Here is a 20,598-nt window from a genome sequence, read left to right on the forward strand (position 1 = left end):
CAGAGAGAGAGAGAGGGAGCCACAGAATCCAAAGCAGACTCCAGGCTTTGAGCTGTCAGCACAGAGCCAGACGCAGGGCTCGAACCCATGAACTGTGAGATCATGACCCTGAGCCAACATCTGATGCCCAACTGACTGAGCCACCCAGGCACCTGGGACATACAACACCATTATGACATTCTTACCAAAAAATCATGGAACCTCCATTTAATCCCGAGGAATTAAGACAAACCTAAACTGAAATACACTCTACAAAATAAATAAATGATCAAAATTCATCAAAAAGTGTCAAAGATGTATCAAGCAAGGATTAAGAACCATCACACATAAGAACACTAAAAAAAACACACTAAGCTGTAGAACAGAAAAAGGCCTTTAGAAAAAACACGTGAAATTTAAATGGGCATAGTTCAGTTAATAGTACCGAACCAATGTTTTTTTCATGGTTTTGATAAAATTCTTTAATGTTTATTTTTGAGATAGAGACAATATTGAGCGGGGGAAGAGTACACGGTGGTGGGGGGCGGGGGACGACACAGAATCTGAAGCAACTTCCAGCCTGAGCTGTCAGCAAAGAACCTGACACGGGGCTCGAACTCACAAACTACAAGATCATGACCTGAGCTGAAGTCGGATGCTTAACCGACTGAGCCACCCACGCAGGCACCCCCCTGCTATGGTTCTGATAATTTTATTATGGTTGCAGAAGCTTGTTAGTATTAGAATAAACCAAAGGGTATTAAGTGCATTCTATATTTTGGGCAACATTTCTACAGTCTAAAATTATTTTAAAACAAGAAGAAGGCTATGTGGACACAAAATCAGGTCGAGTTTTAATAAGACAGTAAAAAAAGGAAATAAGAATATCAAATTTGTTTTATTAACATTTATTTTCAGACTGCAACAGCACACATGAGCAGGGGAGAGGCAGAGAGAGTCCCAAGAAGGCTCTGCACTGTCACCAACCGAGCTACCCAGGTGCTCTGAGTATCAAACTTATTTTAAAACAAGTGCTTCGGTACATGAATCATTTATTGTAACAACCATACATCAGTTTTAAAAAACAAGCTAGGTGCGCACCTGTGTGGCTCAGTTGATTAAATATCCAACTCGATTTCAGCTCAGGTCATGATTTCAGAGTCTTGTGAGTTCAAGCCCAGTGTAGAGCTCTGTGCTGACAGCATGGAGCCTGCTTGAAATCCTCTCTCTCTCCCTCCCTCCTCCCCAGTGTTCTCTCTCAAAATAAATAAACTTAAAAAAAAAAAAAAGCTAAATTTTACCAATTATTTAGGCTAACCCACAAAACAATCCCACATATCCTTAGTGTCCAGAAGATTTAACCAAAACGTAAATACGGTATCGCTGGTCCTTCTGTTCTTTACATAAATACTACTACTAAGGCATCTTTAAAAAATTAAATGACAATTCTAAAAAAATATGAATAACAATAAACATTCCTCTGAATCCTCTTAACACAGGAAACAGCCTAAAAACAGAAATATATTGCCTTCTCTCTGTTAAAGGAGAGACAATACCATATAATGAGATTTAGTAGTTTTCTTCTTAATCTGTCATAAGAAATGAAACAATGTCTAAAACCACTATTGCTGCCTCTATTTCGAACACATATCTGTTTGGAGGCTTTTCTCAGCCTCAGGGAACAGTAAAATAGGATCAAATAGATCCTTCAACTCTTCTGTTAGCAATTAAATCAATTAAGTATCTTCTCCCTGTTTTCAGAGGTCTGAGGTTCACCTGTAGATGAAGCAAAGCGTAAATGATGAAAATAGTAGGAAAACAAAAATGGAAATTTCTCACAGACAATATAATATTAATTTAATTTAATGTCACTCTGAAATGACAGTACTTCAATCCCTTCAGAACACCGGAACAATGCCTTTTCTGATCAAGTAGTGCTGCACACATAGTGTCTGGAATCTCCTATTGCTAGGTACAAAGCTTATTTCATCAAGTACTCTAACTTCTTCCCCAAGTACATTCCATGGCTTACCCAAAATTTAAAAAAGCAGCTCAAAGAGGAGGAGTTTTACAACTGTAAATAAATAGCACAATGGAGCGCCTAGGTGGCTGAGTTAAGTGTCCGACTCTTGGTTTTGGCTCAGGCCATGATCTCACGGTTCTGTGAGTTAGGGCCCCAAGTCAGGCTCTACACTGGCATTGCGGAACTTGCTTGGGATTCTCTCTCTGGCCCTCTGCCACTCGCATGGTCTCTGTCTCTCTCAAGTAAGCTTAAAAAAAAAAAAAAAACTTTTAAATAAAAACTAAAGAAATAGTGCAATGACATCGTGCTTATCAAGGCAGAAAAGCCAAATGTTGACAACTATTAGAGAAGCTCAGCTTCTGAAACTTAACAGAAAATTATCTGAGATTTTACAGAAAATTATATATTCTCAGTGTCTTATTCTTTGTACCAAATGAATTCATGTTTGTCACGTGCAAAAGAGATATTCACATAATATAAATTTCTTAAAATAAGGCACTCCCTATACACATTCATATAAAACTTTATTATCTGTCAAAACCTATTAATATAAAATTGTCTGTTTCCTATCATTCAGAAAGTGTATGTGAAGAACCTGGGATATTTCTTCCAGCAGCTTTCTAAGCTCCTCTTTGGGAATGAAGAAACGATAAGACACACAAATATAGATAAAATTAAAAAGTTTTTGAAAAATCAAGAACATTTCAGCACAATTATGTTCTTGTTACTATGTCATCAAGCTTTTCAAGGGATTCATAAAATCACTTTTAACAAATTTTTATCTATAGCTCCTCATTCTATTCTTCTCAATTTGAACAAAAATTCACCTCCAAAGTTTAAATTAATCTACAAAGTACTGAAGAGTGCTATTTTATTTTTTTAAGTGTTGCTTTTTAAAAAAGACTGGCCATGTATATTTTCTTTAAAATCTACGCTAGCATAAAAATGGCAAACTAGTCATAGAAAAGCATATTATGATGCAAAATTTTCAAATCCATGTTTATGCATTTATCTCTTATAATCTATTTTCTCAAGGTAAAAAAAAAATGTCTTCTGACAGTCTTATTTACAATAAACAATCGGGGTGCGTGGGTGGCTCAGTAACTTGAGTGTCGGACTTCAGTTCAGGTTATGATCTCACAGTTCATGAGTTTAAGCCCCACATTGGGCTCTGTGCTGACAGCTCAGAGCCTGGAGCCTGCTTTAGATTCTGTGTCTCCCTCCCTCTCTGCCCCTCCCCTGCTCATGCTGTGTCTGTCTCTCTCAAAAATAAACATTAAAATAAAAAAACAAGCAATGCTAAACAGTCAACATAAACTTACTGAAAATAGAGATAATGTCAACTTTAGCTAGTGAAAAGGTAAGATTAAAATAAACCTCATCCTGGGGCACATGGGTGGCTCAGTGGGTTAAACATCCAACTTTAGCTGAGGTCATGATCTCACAGTTTCTTAGTTCAAGCCCTGTGTCCAGGCTCTGTGCTGATTGCTTAGAGCCTGGAGGCTGCTTCAGATTCTGTGTCTCCCTCTCTCTCTGCCCCTCCCCTGCTCACACTCTCTCTCTCTCAAAAATAAACATTAGAAAATATAAAATAAACATCATCCTGCCTTAGAAGTTACACATCATCTTGCAAGCTACTTGCATCTAGGAATACCTTCCAAAAAGTGGATAATGACAGGGTAAAAGAAATCCATTACCAAACCTGAATTTCATAAAGAGGATTCACTAAAAACCTTTAAAATATGAGAACTTATTACTGACTACAACTTCCTGTGGATGTCATATTCCCCTGGGAGCAAAAGCCTTACTTTTCAAAATTTACTTAAGGTTCTACCTTAGCATCCCATCTGGTCAGTGATAGATTGTCAGCAACTTTTCCACCAAATACATGATTCTACCTACTAAGAAAAATTGCATTCCTAGACAAATTATAAAATATGTTGAATAAAAAAGCTGCACATTCTGGGGGTGCATGGGTGGCTCAGCTGGTGAAGCATCCAACTTTGGCCCAGGTCATGATCTTGCAGTTCCTGAGTTCGAGCCCCACAACGGGCTCTCTGCTGTCAGTGCAGAGTCTGCTTCATACCTGTCTCCCTCTCTCTCTGCACCTCCCCCACTCGTTCTATCTCAAAAATAAGTATTTTAAAAAAAAAGTTGCACATTCTGATTCCTCTTTCACAGTGGCTAATTTTTACATATTACAGAAAACAAAATCTCAACACACTATTATTATAAAAGCAAAACTACAGACAAAACTGAGTTCACCCCAGTTCCAACCACTGTGCAATACTTAAAAGTATCCAATTCCCCTTTATAAATTTATTGATGCATTATTATTTTAAGTAAACTCTACCCCAATGTGGGCCTCAAACTCACAACCCTCAAATCAAGTCATATGCTCTCCTGACTGAGCCAGTCAGGTGCCCCTCCAATTCCACTTTAAATATTTCTTTACATTCTTAAGCTCTAACAATGCAAGTTTGGTACATTTCTCCATCAGAGCCATTTTAATTGAAAGTAAGGTTCTTTCCCTGCGCCATAAATTTATCACAAATACCTGTCCATCTAACCACCAACAGTGACCATCAGAAAGACAGACACTAAAATATAGTTATCTTATCCTCTTTACACCTTCTTGTACAGATGAATCCAGAGTACGGTTCCTACTCTTCACTCAATTCAATACTTCAGATAACAAACAGCAAAATGAGAGACAGCTAAATCAATTCAAAAGTGGGAATTTTTAAAAAATTTTAATGTTTATCTTTGAGAGAATGAGAGAGAGAGAGAGAGAGAGAGAGAGAGAGAGAGAGAGAGAGAGACACCGAGTGCGAGTGGGGGAGGGACAGAGAGAGGGGAAGATACAGAATCCAAAGCAGGCTCCAGGCTCTCAGCTGCCCGCACAGAGCCCGACGCGGGGCTCAAACGCAGGAACCCCGCAAGAGCACGACCTGAGCTGAAGTCGGACGCCTAACCAACTGAGCCACCCAGGCACCCCTCAAAAGCGGGAATTCTTAACCCAGGGCTCACACAGATAGGCTAGAATGATTATTACCTGCATGTTTAGTAATTTCAGGAGGAACAAGCTGTAGGAACAATGATCACTCTTTTGTTTATTCTGACAATGAGAGAGAAAGCACAAGTGGGGAAGGGCAGAGATAGAGGAGAGAGAATCCCAAGCAGACTCTCTGCACTGCCAGTGTGGAGCCTGACATGGGGCTTGAGCTCATGAACTGAACCATGAGATCATGACCTGAGCCAAAGTCCAAAGCTTAACTGATCGAGCCACCCAGGTACCCCAGAACATTGATCACTCTTAAAAGGGTTTTATGGCCTCAGATATTGAACAAGAACTATAAACGATATATAAGGAATTTAAATTTTATTACATTTATAGCATCATTATTTATAATGGGCAAAAGATGGAAACAACCCAAACACCCACCCACAGATGAACCAATAAAAATGTGGTATAGACTACAAAAGAATATTATTCAGTCATTAAAAAAATGAAATTCAGATATCGAAGGCTGTAACATGGACAAACCTTGGAAACATGTGCTAAGTGATGTTAACCAGACACACATAAAAATGATTGTACCTACAGGAGTTACTTAGAATAAGCAATTCACAGAGACAGATAGCATAACAGTAGTTAAGTAGTTAACAGAGATTGGGGAGACAGTATAATGGGAGAGCTCATGTTTAATGGGTAGGGTTTCAATTTGGGATGAGAAAACTTTAGAGATTGATAGTGATAATGGTTGTACAATATTATGAATGTATTTACAAACACTGAACTACACACTTAAAATGGTTATGTATACTTTATGTATATTTTATCACAAAACAACTGTTATATTTAAGATTCATTGATTACAGTTGACCCTTGAACAACGCAGGTTTGGCCACACAGATCCCCTTATACGTGGGTTTTTTAGGTAAATACAGTACAGTACTGTAAATGTACTCTCCTTATGATTTTAACACTTTTCTCTAGCTTACTTTAATACAGTATAAAACACATATAATATACAAAATATGTATTCATCAACTGTTATCAATGAGGCAACACACAGTAGGCTATTAGTAGTTAAATTCTGGGGGATCAAAAGTTTTGCACAGATATGTGATTGCCAGGGGGTCAGCTTCCCTAACCCCTCACACACACTGTTCACGGGTCAACTGTACTGCTAGTGAGAATGTAAAATGATACAACTATTTTGGAATATAGTTTGGCAGTTAAACATGCACCTACCATATTATCCAGCCATTCTACTCCAGCTAATCAAGTAAGTGACAGAAAGACTGGGGAGGAGGAAGGGTAAAAAAGAAGGCAATCACAAAGATGAAGACCTTGATTACAGTGGTGGTTTCATGGGCATATGCTTAAGTCAAACTTCTTATCAAATTGTATAAGTGAACAGCTTCTAGGTTTTGATAACCATTTCTTTCCTTTTGTTCCCCCTTCCCTAAGGTTAGTAGCTGCTTCCTGTGTTTACTAACATCTGAGTTACCTCAATGGCCCTCTCCTGGCCTTACCAACCCCCTCAATTCTCTGCACTAAAATCCCTTGTTTGGGAAAATGATAAACGAAACATGGTAAAATCCTTTGTGGTAAATATAGGGGACACACAAAAGTAGGTATTAAGGAGCCTAGTTAGGAAGCTACTGCAGAAATTTCAAGGTTATTTGGTGAAACGAATACATTTTTGTGGAAAGAGACTGGCGAAACACATGCCGGATGTTTATTCATACCTAGCACCTAGAAGGGCCCAGGGGCTTTATACACATTACCTTTTCTATCATATCCCAAAATGGTTGCAAAGCAGTCAAGATTCAGAGGAGTAAAATATTTTGCATAAAGATCATACTAATAATTGTACCATGGGGGCACCTGGGTGGTTCAGTCGGTTAAGTGTCCGGTTCTGGGTTTTGGCTCAGGCCACAATCTCACAGTTTGTGAGTCCAAGCCCTGGTTCAGGCTCTGCATGGGGAGCACGGAGCCTGCTTGGGATCCTTTCTCTCCTCCCCTCCTCTGCTCTCTCAAAATAAATAAACTTAAAACAAACAAATAAATGTACCATATGCCTCATTCCATAGGAAGGGCACTGAGTAAAAATCTTTTGGGTAACTGGATTTGTCAACTTACTCAAATTAAAACACAGAAGTACACAACTCAGGAACTTAATTGCCCAACTACCTTTAATTAAGCACCCAAACTTTCAAAATGTCCAATTATGACTTTATCACTTGGGACTACTCATAAATTGACCATGACTTTTCAACTATAGTAAGTTCTTATCTCATGAAATGAAAGGACATGTAAGCCATATGCCTTAACAGATTAAATCATGATCCTCTGGTTCAAAACAAAACAAAACAAAAGAAAACAAAACATAAGGCTATCTTTATACAGATAAATTTTTTTCCCCAGGGAGGATCAAATTAGAATTTCTAATTCTAATTAGAATTTTCTAATCCAAATGCAAACATTATTTTTAAAAAAGGAGGAGGGTTAGCTGGAAAAATTCATGTTGATGTGCAGCCCAGATAATCAACATCACTAACAATCCTAGTGTACCTTTAATTACTTCAGTGTCTAGCAACCAGTCTCTTCAACAAATGGGTGTTGGGAGAACTGGACAGCTACATGCAAAAGAATGAAATTATACCCCTTTCTTATTACACCGCGCGCGCGCACACGCGCGCACACACACACACACCTTAAAAGAGAGTTACACCTAAATATGAGACATGAATCTAAAACTCCTAGAAGAAAACATAGGCAGTAATCTCTTAGACCTAGCACAGGTGTCTCCTCAGGCAAAAGAAACAAAACCACAATTAAACTATTGGGACTACACCAAAATAAAAGAACTTTGCATAGCAAAGGAAACCATCAACAAAACAAGGCAACCTATTGAATGGGAGAAGATATTTGCCAATGATCTATCCAATAAGGGGTTAACATCAAAAATACATAAAAGCCTGCAACTCAATATCAAAAAATCCCCCATATAATCTGATTAAAAACGGGCAGAGGACTTGAATAGTTATTTTTCCAAAGAAGACATACAGATGGCAAACAAACACATGAAAAGATACTCAACATCACTAATCATTAGGAAAATGCAAACCAAAACCACAATGAGAGATCATCTTACATCTGTCAGAATGGTAGAATTAAAAACACAAGAAATAATCATCCACAGCAAGGATATGGAAAAAAAAGAACCCTCTTGCATGGTTGGTAGGAATGTAAACTGGTGCAGCCACTGTGGAAAAAAGTATGTTCAGGTTCCTCAAAAACTTACATACAGAAATACTGTATGATCCAGTAATTCTACTACCACGGATTTACTCAAATGGAAACACAAATTCACAAGGTCTATGCACCCCTATGTTTATTGCAGCAATTAATTCCAATAGGCAAGATGCGGAAGCAACCTAAGTGCTCATCGACAGATGAATGGACAAAGATGTGGGGTTAAATACACACACACACACAAAGGATTATTACTCAGCCACAAAAAAGAATGAGTTCTTGAAGGTAAAATGCTAAGTGAACTAAGTCAGAAAAGGACAAAATACCATATGATTTAATTTATATGCAGAACCTAAGGAACAAAATAAACCAACAAAACAAAGCAGAAACATACCCATATATAAAGAGAAAACTAGTGCTACCTAGAGGACAGATGGTTACACGGAAGCAAAAGGGGTAAAGGGGTGAAGGGGTGGGGCATCTGGGTGGCTCAGTTGGTTAAACGTCTGACTTCAGCTCAGGTCATGATCTTGCGGTTCGTGAGTTTAAGCCCCGCGTCAGGCTCTATGTTGACAGCTGAGAGCCTGGAGTTGCTTCAGATTCTGTGTCTCCCTCTCTCTCTGCCCCTCCTCTGCTCATGCTCTCTCTCAAAAATGAAGAATAAAACACTAAAAAAAAGGGGGGGGGCGCTGAAGGGGACTGGGATGTACAGGTTTCCAGTATGAAAGGAATAAATCATAGGGATGAAAGGTACAGCATAGAAAATACAGTCAATGATATTATAACAGCATTGTATGGTGACAAATGGAAGCTACACTTATGGTGAGCATGGCATTACATTGTACACCTGAAACTGTGTGTCAATTTTACTTCAATAAAAAAATTTTAATTGAAACAAAAATTCTTTGGGGCGCCTGGGTGGCTCAGTCAGTTAGGCATCCAGCTGTTGATTTTGGTTCAGGTCATCATCTCATGGTTGTTGAGACTGAGCCCCGTTGTCAGTCTCTGTGGGTTCTGCACTGACAGCACGGAGCCTGCTTGGGGAATTCTCTCTCTCTACCCCTCCATAGCTCAGGCACTCTCTCTCTCTCTCAAAACAAACAAACATAAACAAAAAAAACTAGTTTGGAAAAATGTAGAAGTTATTTTGGCTTGCTGTCTGTGCAAATGTTTTCTTCCTTTAAAATACTGCCATTTACATGAAGGAGAGGTTTAAAGGGCTCAACCTGATCATCATCCCCTTCTTTTATAGTGAGAGTAGCACTCATTATATATACCTTATTTAACTTTTCTATATCTTCCCAACTACTGCATGTTGGTATAGGGATACATTTACATAGACTTAATACCAACTAATGCTTTGTACTAAGCAGAAACACAATATATGTACTAGGTAAATAAATATATATGCTAAGCAAGATGGACAAGGAATAGCTACCAAGTGGAGACAACAGCTTTAAAAAACATGACAGTTGTAGATAAAAAGAATATACATTATTTTGGGGGTTACACAAACTTATTCCCAATACTTAAGTTACTTAAAGATGAAATAAAAGTAACATTCAGAAAACTTAGTGTACTTTGGGGGATAAGAAAGCTTAAGACTGGAGAACCCTACCAGGATTGACAACGTTTAAATTAATTATAAAATTCAGAGAGTACTGAATTTCCCCCTCAATGTTTCACTTTAAAAACACGATCACACTAAATGCATCATGCAAAGTTGTTGTTGCCTATTTAAATTTGGAATTCACATTCTCTGGGAGGCACATTACATGCTCTTCCAACAAGCCTGTGAAAGATCCTAGAAGTTATACCACTTTTTCCTCCATGTAATGACCTCACTGACAATGGTAACCATCATGAGTGGTTTTTATAAAGTTTAGATCCCACTTAATCGTTATCATTAGTCTTTAAGAGAAATACCAGGGGAAAGGGGATTCTGATAAATCTTTATTATTTTAGAGAGCACACATGCAAGGGGGGGGCAGAGGGAGAGGTTTTTTATTTTATTTATTCAATTAGAGAGTGAGCATGAGTGGGGAGGGGTAGAGAGAGGGGGAGAGAATCCCAAGCAGGCTCGGCACTGTCAGTGCAGACCCCAACATGGGGCTCCAACTCATGAACTGTCAGATCACAATCTGAGCCAAAATCAAGAGTCAGACACTTAACTGACTGAGCCACCCAGGAACCTTGGGAGAGAGAATCTTAAGCAGGCTCCATGCTCAATGCAGAGCCCAACTCCAGGGTCCATCCCATGATTCTGGGATCATGTCTTGAGCCAAAACTGTCAAATGCTCAACTGACTAAGCCAACCATGTGCCCCTGATAAATCGTTTTATAGATAACAGCTGACCTTTGAACAACACAGGCTTGAAGTGGATGGGTCCATTCATATGTGCATTTAAAAAATTATATACAGTATAATACTGTAAATATATATTCACTTCAATTTTCTTAATAATATTCTTTTGTCTAGAAATGTTACAGGCAGAATAATCACCATGTCTCTCTCCGGTTTCTTCAAACGTGACAGGTTTTCAAAAGTAAACAGTTTTACACACCCTGGAGTATGTGCACATCTGACACGCATAAACATGAGAAGCACTGGGACTTTATGATAAAAACCAAAACTTACTACTGCTCTCATTCATGCAGAAGGCTAAAAATGTCAAATCCTCAGGGAACCCTTTAGCCTCCAATTTTTTCATGGAGAAATTTTTTCATGGAGAACCATGATCAGCTAGTATCATTATAAATTGTTTCATTTTAAAGTCAGAAAAATGTCGAAGAATCATCTAGTGCAATCCTTATGTGGTAAGAGGCAGAGGACTATGTGTTTAGAAACAAAAGAGGGACTTAACAGCAGCAAAGGAACGAGAAGTGCTCCGAAGATCCCTAAAGGGCAGTGACGAGATATGAAGGATCTATTTGGTCCAAACAAACTGGACTTACTAACTTCTGAGGTCACACAACATGATCTAAAATAGTTTCAACCCCAAATAAAATATTTTAAAAAATAGGAACCTTTTTTTGAAGGCAGTATTTCCCCCTGTACTCTCATTCTTACTCTATGGCTTATGGTACATTAAGGACACTGCCATTAAAAACTGTCTTATTCACCTATAAACATGCCAGAAAGATGTCAGGTTTCTAGAGAAAGACCAGCTGAGTAAATCCAGGTCATTATTCCACCATAAAAAAAACATGAAAAAGCAAGTGAAAAAAGACATATTAAAGATCAACAGTCCAAGACAGGAGACTGGTTTTAATAGAAAAAACCGCCACCAGTAGTAGCATACTCCCCATTATAAAGTTCAGGCTTGTACTTATATATTTTTCAGAGGTTAACAAGGGATCTAAAGTAGGTAACAGAGGCAGTATATGAAAACTGGAAGTAACTACATCAATATACTCCAAGAGATTAAGCTTGCCCCAAGTTTCTTAAACAGGACTGTTACTGAGACAGTACAAAGGCAAAAGTTAAATATGAATAGCAAGCATCATCACATCCTAATTTTCTTTTCTTTCCTTAAGTTAGAAGTCCATATCTTCTAGCGCTCGCCCAGAATTTCCAAGGTAAAGCCTTGTGACTTTTAAAATTTCGTTTTTCCTTTGCTTTTACAGTACTTATCACTGGTCAGTTACCATTTGGCAAACTTAAACCCATGTATAAGAACACACATTCAAATTTCACTCACTTCAAACATGGTCCCAATTAACTAGAAGTTGATATATACTTTTTATCACGGTACTTATTGTAAACAGTTCAACCGCTTTGGCCTCCTCTTTCCCCCAAAAGGTAAACTAATTCCTCCCCCTGCTTTGCTACATGACGAAAGCCATAATCTCCATTAAAGCATAATAACTACTAAAGATTTAACAATCCCCCATCTGATATTCAACTATAATACAAATGCCAAAAATAATAAAATTCTGGATTTACAATTCTTCAAAGCATTTTCCTACCTTCACACTGGTTCCTCGGAAGAATCTTCCATCTTGTTTTTATCACATTTTCCAAAATTTGTAGTCCATAATACTGAAAATTGGAGAATAGAACCATGTGAACATATTGCTATAAGACTGGCAATTTTCAGGATTCACAAATGGACAGACATTCACACATTTACATCTAAAGTTTCAAAAACATTATGCTACCAAGTTTAATTACATATATTAAACAAGGATCTATTCACCCATATACTGAGTTTTCATGCATTTTCCTCATTTTATTGTTTACTACTCTATTTAATGTCCTGCTGTTTATACATGCTCACACCAGGAGGAAGAACCAAATAAAAAGCCCTTTAGCAGCCAAATGGGCTTATCTGTAGAAGGAAAAGTAGCAGCCAGATATGAATTCACAGCATAAATGACTGCTCATAGGCTCACGTACTTTAACACGACCAGGCTCCTAAGAATTTAGCAGCTTGGATGCTCTCAAGCTCCCTACCATCCTCTAGGAGTTGTAAGCTCTTGGCCAAGTATTAAAGTATTGTCACAGATACTTTTTATAGAAAGTGTTTACAAACATCACTGGTGTGTTACTTAAGGAGCAGCAAGACAGCCCAAGGGTTTAATTTTCAATTTTAATCCCACCCTTACAGTTGCTATTTCTACTAATTTAAAGATAAACTTTTGTGCACAGTCAAAAATAATACACAAACGCATGTTGCAATCTGTATTTATCTTTCAGGTATTCCTTCCTAAATATAAAAGTCATTACTAAAAATATAAGTAAGTTAATAAATACAGATACCACTTTCAAGCCATTTTGTCCCTCCTGCTCATTACTCACTCTAAATAGTCAACAATGTTCACAACAATTTATAATGCTATACAAGTTACTACACAAAATTATTACCATGACCAATTAGTGTGGATAGACAGGAGGAAGAAAAGGGACCAAACTGTTGTGGTACGTCTCAACTGGTTGAATTAGGGAAGAATTAGTTATAATACCTGAAAGATAAACTCATTCATATATAGACATATAACCTCAGATTGCAAGTTTTGGCTGAGAATAAGAGTTCATCTTTAAAATGGTTAGTCATCACACAATAAAATAGGAGCATTAGTATTTCAACCAAAGGGATCATGTGAATGCTAATTTTATCCAAAGCACAATATAGACTGTCCCAAACTACATTGTGCTCAAATAGTAAACGTTTTTGCTGTTTTCTTTCTTTTTATTTCATACTTTTCAAGAAAATTTTGCCATTTCAACTAAAATCCTACATTTGCAGAACATTCCTTAAAAAGACTTCCAAAATAAAAAAGCCAAAGCAAAATTCTGAAATTACAAATTTGATACCATTAAAGGGTTTCATAATCAGCAGTAAATAGGGAAACTTTCTATCCTGTTCATTTATAATTCCTTTATAGGTCTAGACCTCAGAAAAATAGGCAAAAAAAGGTGACATTCTGACTGAAATTTTAAATTAACTTTTAAGAACATACTACCCTAAAAACTTTAATTTTCTAGATACGAAATCAGACTGTCAACGTTTTGCTAAGTCAAAACAATGCACTTCTTACTACATGGAATATTGTTAATTCTCAAGCAATTAAAAAGATCTTTAAAAAACTAAAAATCCACCATAAATATACCAGGAAGAAGCAAAATCTCTTAACTTTGTCCTATTTAGCCCATATTTTCCAGCTTACACTTTTTAATTGAAGGCTATTACTCTGCCTCCTTTATGTTTGCTACTTTGTTACCTAAGTTACCTATTTACTAACCTCTAAGTCCTTTCCCCAACTGTAAAAAGAAAGCATAAGCTTGCGGAGGATACAATTCATATTTTCCTCATTCTGCCCTCCTGGCTGAAGCAGTTAAGCCCAATAAAAGCTTTCACAAGTCAAAGGGATACAAAGATCATCATAATATCCCAAAACCGAATCTCTCCTAGACCTTAAGACTCTACATATGAAGAGAACCCACATTTTTTTGAAATAAGAGTATTTTGATTAAAAATCTTAAGTGTTAGCCAAATCTGGGGGCCAATAGTAAAAGACTACTTTGGAGATATTGATAAATAATCCAAACATCATTCAAAAGAATTATTTACGTATCTGCGTCACATCTCAGGACCTGAGAAATCCACTGCTGAGTTATGAAGATGAGGGACAGATAACAGCAAAGACTAAATGAAAAAATAAATGCATGAAATGATCCCTATGGTAGAAATTTCTACTGAGCCCTTAGAAATACTTATTTTATGCATTGAATTCCCCTTTCCCCTCCCACCGCCCATGAAACAAAAACAATTGATGAACAGAATTCAGTTAAAGGGAATCAAAAGGGTAGACCTTGTGGAGGCCTGCCGTCAAAGCCTAGCTGTGTCAGTTGCACAGGAAGACACCCCTTTTCTTCCTATTACAAGCAATCAACATAATGGAACATTATGATTAATATCAGGTAGTGTTAACATCTTTAAAGAAAAAAAAATGATTGCATAAAAGCCAAATGTCATAGTGCATAAATTTAGCACCAAATCATTTGTAATTTATGTAAATTGAAGAATTCTTTACCTGTTGCTTTCTTTCTGTTCCTCTAATCATCTCATTTTTCACAAGACAAATTTGAGTTTTTAAAAATACTGTTGATAAATCAACTTAAACATTAGTAATGTCTGTCAGTATAAAAAGCAAAATTTACCAGGCAAGCAAACAGGCAAACACTATTATGTTACTTAAGGTTAGCACTTTGAGGAAGTTCTGGACTGTATTTTTGCTCTAAAATTTACAAGATGTCAAAACTAATCAATATTTTAAAACTGTTAATTAATACAGTCTGATTTCAGAAACAGATGTGAAAATGGCTATTTTCTGTTTTAACACAATGTATACCAAGTGGAAATCTTGTGTGTATTAAACAGAATGCCATGCATGGTATTTTATTACTTCAAGGCAGTTTAAAGAGAAGTGTGAATCATCAAGCCTAAAACAGTCAAAACACATTTTGATCAACCCTTCTGTTCAAACTAGGAAAAAAGGACCCAAATTATAACATTTTTCAATTGCAAATAAAAACTGAGTGCTGTCCCATTAAGAGCATTGCTACCATGGAGCAGGGTTTTATTGCTGCCCACACAACTTCGTGTTGGAGGTGCCTAACCTGTATTATATTGATTACTTGCCCAAAATTCCTCTGATGTTATGTTTCATATCTGAATAACATCCAGAATTTATGCTACTTAGATCTGTATACATATTCTAAAAACAAAAACAAAAAACAACCAAAAAAAAGCCACCTTGCATTCTAGTCCCAATTACAAAACTTCATTCATAATTCTTAGGACTATTTGCAAGAATTAATTCTATGTTTAAGACTAAATTTTGAAATAAGTTAACAATATTAAATGTTTGAGATAACAAACACTAATACTAAAAATGAGATACCTTCCTCAAAGTTTATGACTGGAAGAAAAGAAGAAATAATGGATTTTAAAACCACCACTTGCTTACTTTCGTGTTCATATTCTGTGAAAATTCCAAAATTGTGTCGACTCTTGTCCATGCATCAGGATGCTCCTTTAAATGTGTCAGTACTTCTTGAGCCATTCTTTGCTAAAATATTACATGAAAATAATTTTAAGCTCACTCGTTCTTTTTAATCATTCATTAAAATGGTACCGAGCAAGGCACAAATCCCAATGGGACAGTGACTCTATTAACTTTCTGAAACACAAGAAATTAATGAGTCCATATACAAATAAATATGTCCATTATCACTCTTAAAATCCAATTTCTTTTTTTAAAATTAATTCATTTATTTTGAGAGGGGATGGGGGAAGGGAGAGGGAGAATCCCAAGCCGGCTCAGCGCTGTCAGCACAGAGCCCGATGTGGGGCTTGAACTCACAAAGCAAACCATGAGATCATGAACTGAGCAGAACTGAACCACCTAGTCATCCCAAATTTCAGTTTAAAATGGGAATATTCACCCCTTTGAAACAATAGGTTTTTTTTTTTTTGCAATCTACTTTATTTGGTATCCTCAAAACGGATCTTAAGTTCAACCAATGCTAACAAAGACTAATGTAAATGAGTTCTCAGCATTTACAATCAACCAAAAGCAACATATAAAAATTCAGATACTTAGATAAATTATGTAATGGTACACTCTGCCTTACAAGTTACCAAGATACCTCTAACAAACTTTACTATAAAAATAGATCTCATAGGAAGACTGAAAAAAACTAGGTCTAAGTAAGGCCACAAACCTCAAATACCTATAGATATATATAAAACATGAAGATCCTTAAACCCTTTTTAAAAAGTCTAAGTTTATGGTAAATACATCTGTTTTACACTCTCTCAAATTCCTCTAAATGTCATATTAAATCCGAGCTTATTTCAAAAACTTCGTTTTATTATCTTTACAATACAAACCCAGAAATAGTAAAAACCTAGTATATAGCCATGATCTAGAATAAATACTGACATTTTGTTTTACTTGTATCTGTTTTTCTTTTAAATGTAGAAGATCTAAAACTTTTGGCAATCACCTTTATACCTTTCTCCAATGCCATTTCTTTCCTTTGTTCCTTCTGTAGAGGTAATCACTTTCATGAATTTGGGGTCTTTTTCTGTCCATGTCTTCACAGCATGCGTATAAATTTCATAAACAATACAGTTGTGTGGTCACTAAATTTTACATAAATAACATACTATAAAAATCCTACAATTTGCTCTTTTCATTTGACACTTTCCTTCAGTTTTATTGCAAGGTATGACTGACAATGGAGTTTGAGATCTCGCCATATTGATACTATGTATCTTCATTTTAATCATTATAGTTTTTCAGGAGATGAATACATTTTACCAAAGGCTGTTAATTCTGATTTTTTTTCAAGAAGAGCTTAATCTTTTGACCTTTAAAGGCAGTTTTGTAGCTGAACTGGATCCTCCCTAATTACCTCTTACCTGTTTCTAACACATGAAATCAAAAAGTTTGATGGCTTTAGAATGTCAATTACTGGGGCGCCTGGGTGGCTCAGTTGGTTGGGCGTCCGACTTCGGCTCAGGTCATGATCTCACGGTCTGTGGGTTCAAGCCCCACATCGGGCTCTGTGCTGACAGCTCAGAGCCTGGAGCCTGTTTCCAATGCTGTGTCTCCCTCTCTCTCTGCCCCTCCCCCACTCTCACTTTGTCTTACTCTGTCTCTCAAAAATAAATAAATATTTAAAAAAAAAAAAAAAAAGAATGTCAATTACCTTTTTGTCAGATTGATTCAACTTGGTTAAGAGTTTATAAGCAGGCATCAAAAAGGGGAAAAGAAGCCTTCCAATTGGAACCTTCTCTGACCAACACCTCATAATCTTCTTTAACTTAGCTTTTATTCAAACTTACAGAAGAAAAAAAATCATGCTCCTTATTTTGGCTTTAATGTTAAGCATTATTTTCCTGAGGTAGCAAATACAGTGATTTTCCCTACCGCCCAATCAGCAATAGACACTGCTTACTGTTTAGAAGAACTGAGAAATATACACCCAACTATGTTAAGTAGTGGTTTTGCACCTTGACACCACCACCAGAACTACCATGTAACTTGGAAGGAAAACCAGTTGCCTGGGTTCCAACCTAAAAATATACATTGGGTTAGAGCCAGAGTATAAATTCTTATTATGTAAGTATTTTGGATCTGACTTCATTAAGGGACTAATAGTTTTATGGAGTTATAATTATGCTATATGATGACAAAAAGCTAAAAGAATAGTGAACTGAGTTATCTAGGGCCAAAGCACACTTTAGAAATGTTTTGATTCTCTCCCTGAGAGCATCTAACTAGATCTATTCATTTCTAACTAGTTATAGTCTTGCACATAAAATAGTAACAAATATCAAGAGAATAAGAATACCAAAGATCCATGCCTAATAATATTTTGTTAAGATACTGTCAGAACTTTTGAAGTGATGACCATTGTGCACGTAGTGAATACTCCCTACACTACTAACCATTCATTAAAACTCTGCATAAATCATGTCCCTTCCTTTTAGTGGTCATTTTACTCTCTTGAAGTTATTTCTAGTATTTGCATCTTAGGGTCTTAATTTTGCCCCAACCACACTATCCTTCTATAATATTTTTTTATTAAGTTAAAACTCCAAAAGGAGCTAAAAAAGAAAAAGGCAACTAAAGGAAGAGAAAATTTGTTCTCTCCCTGTTACTTACTGAATGGTGAAAGTATTTTAGTTGCTAAGCAATAGATTGAGTTCAAGTCACCTCACACAATACTGGAGAAAACACCCAACTCTTCTATATATCTTTTCCCCCCTGGCTGCCTAACTTGGCTAAAAATAGAAAAATACTTTTATGTAGTCCTTTGGTTGCCATTTTTTAGTACATTATTTTGAAACTGGAAAAAATTAAGAAACCTTACTGTATTTTAAAACAATGAGTTTAGGGGTGCCTGGGTGGCTCAGTCGGTTGAGTGTCCGACTTCAACTCAGGTCATGATCTCACAGTCTGTGAGTTCGAGCCCTGCGTTGGGCTCTGTGCTGACAGCTCAGAGCCTGGAGCCTACTTCAGATTCTGTGTCTCCCTCTCTCTTTCTGCCCCTCCCCTGCTCATGTTGTCTCAAAAATAAAAACGTTAAAAAAAAATTAAAAAAACAAAACAAAACAAAAACACAATGAGTTTACATCACATATGGTAAATCTTCATTATACTTCCCAAAGTACCTTTTAAATAGAATGCCTTGTAAGTATCAGGTACTGTAACAGGTGGTTTTACAAACCCCACTATCTTTGTCTTCAGTAAGTTGGTAACCTTGTGGCTGAGACTCTAGAGTAGTGACTAGAAACCTTACTGGACTAAAATCAAGATTCTATCACTAAAAACATGTTTTCCACAACAGCTTTATGCTTCTTTTTATTCAAAATAAGACCCTCAAAAGGTGGCACATGTAAAATACACTGAACTAGAATTTAAAAAACATGACTTTTAGAAAAAAGTTCTCAGCTGACTTTAAGCTCTCAGCCTCCATTTCCTTATCTACAATGTTACAGTTTGCAATTATCTTTATGCAACCTATTCATCTTATGATATAACTAAACATAAAATTCTTATTTTGGGGAAAGTTTATTTTGCCTTGATAAATAGAAAATTTAAGGGTGCCTGGGTGGCTCAGTTGGTGTCCAGTTGGCTCAGAAGTGTCCAACTCTCTATTTCAGCTCAGGTTGAGATCTCATGGTTTATTTGAGCCCCAAGTCGGGCTCTGTGCTGATAGCCAGGTTGGGATTCTCAGTCTCCCTCTCTCTATCCCTGTCCTACTCTCACTCTCTCTCTCCAAAAAAAAAAAAAGAAAGAAAGAAAGAAAGAAAAAAATTAGAAAATATGAAAACTTTTCTAAGCCTACATTTTACTCAAAAGTCAAATTTAAAACAAATCATTAACTCTCAATACTGTGAAACATTACTAAAAGTGGCATCACCTCTGATACGTATTTATCTTTATTTTTTTAGTAATCTCTACACCCAGCATGGGGCTTAAACTCAACGGAACCAGCCAGGTATCCCAGTACCAATATGTTCTTCATGATAAAAAAAAAAAAAAAAAAAAAAAAAAAATTACTGCTACTTCTTAGTTTTAAGCCTAGAAAAACACCGGTCTCTTTGTTTATCCATCACAGTTTTAGATGTTGTGAGCCATGTTAAAAAACAACAAAGATTTAAACAGCAGTAGCAGCTGAGCAACGTGACAAAATTAAATGCCCATCTTCCTAAAGGCGACAAGACTTGTGCTTCGAATACATTCAAAGTTGAGCCCAACCTTACTTCCATACTTTCTTCCAAAAGCAGCTGCTTTCCATACGTGCATGTTAGAATGAAATGAAGCTTAAAGCTCCACAGTGAATGCACAGCACAAAGAAACAACTACATGGTAAGGATGGAATAACCTTTTCAGGAAGACTTTTGGAGACAAGAATGCTGACCAAAAGCCCCTAGGAGTTATAAAACTGGACCAACAAGCTTATTACAAAGTCTGCAGAATAGTTTTTACTGCTCATACAACTTTCATGGCCCCCTTTTTAAATTTTCTCTTTATTATACACAGTGAAACCACAAATGTTAGATTTCAAAAAGAAATGGAAATACTTATGCATAGGCTGGTACTTATACATCCTGTTTTTCATACTGTCCATAAAAGAAAGAATTTCTACCTTTCAGGTTTGTAAAGTTATGATAGTAGTCAGGATTTAACTACACAAATATAAACTAATCTCTTGAACATAAGTAACTTCAAAACTACTAGACATTATCTACTAGAAACATAATGTTTTGGCAACAAAATTGTACTAATATTTGTTACATCACCT

At 36.5% G+C, this 20,598-nt stretch overlaps 1 protein-coding gene across 8 annotated transcripts in view; it reads right to left on the reverse strand.

Moving 5' to 3' along the window:
- Positions 1-20,598, reverse strand: part of XPO1 (exportin 1) — a 45,611-nt gene that overhangs the window by 19,498 nt on the left and 5,515 nt on the right. For 2 of the 8 annotated variants that reach the window (XM_042932369.1, XM_042932368.1), the window contains exons 3-5: positions 15,744-15,845; positions 14,808-14,837; positions 12,240-12,312 (exon numbers count right to left, since the gene is read on the reverse strand). In XM_042932369.1, the coding sequence (XP_042788303.1) occupies positions 12,240-12,312; positions 14,808-14,837; positions 15,744-15,845 (205 nt within the window). Of the gene's footprint in view, positions 1-12,239; positions 12,313-14,807; positions 14,891-15,743; positions 15,846-16,785; positions 16,877-20,598 lie in introns of those variants that run through there. The other 6 variants (XM_042932372.1, XM_042932374.1, XM_042932375.1 and 3 more) reach the window with 6 other exon arrangements.

This window comes from Panthera leo, chromosome A3 (assembly GCF_018350215.1).
Source record: "Panthera leo isolate Ple1 chromosome A3, P.leo_Ple1_pat1.1, whole genome shotgun sequence".
NCBI lineage: Eukaryota > Metazoa > Chordata > Mammalia > Carnivora > Felidae > Panthera > Panthera leo.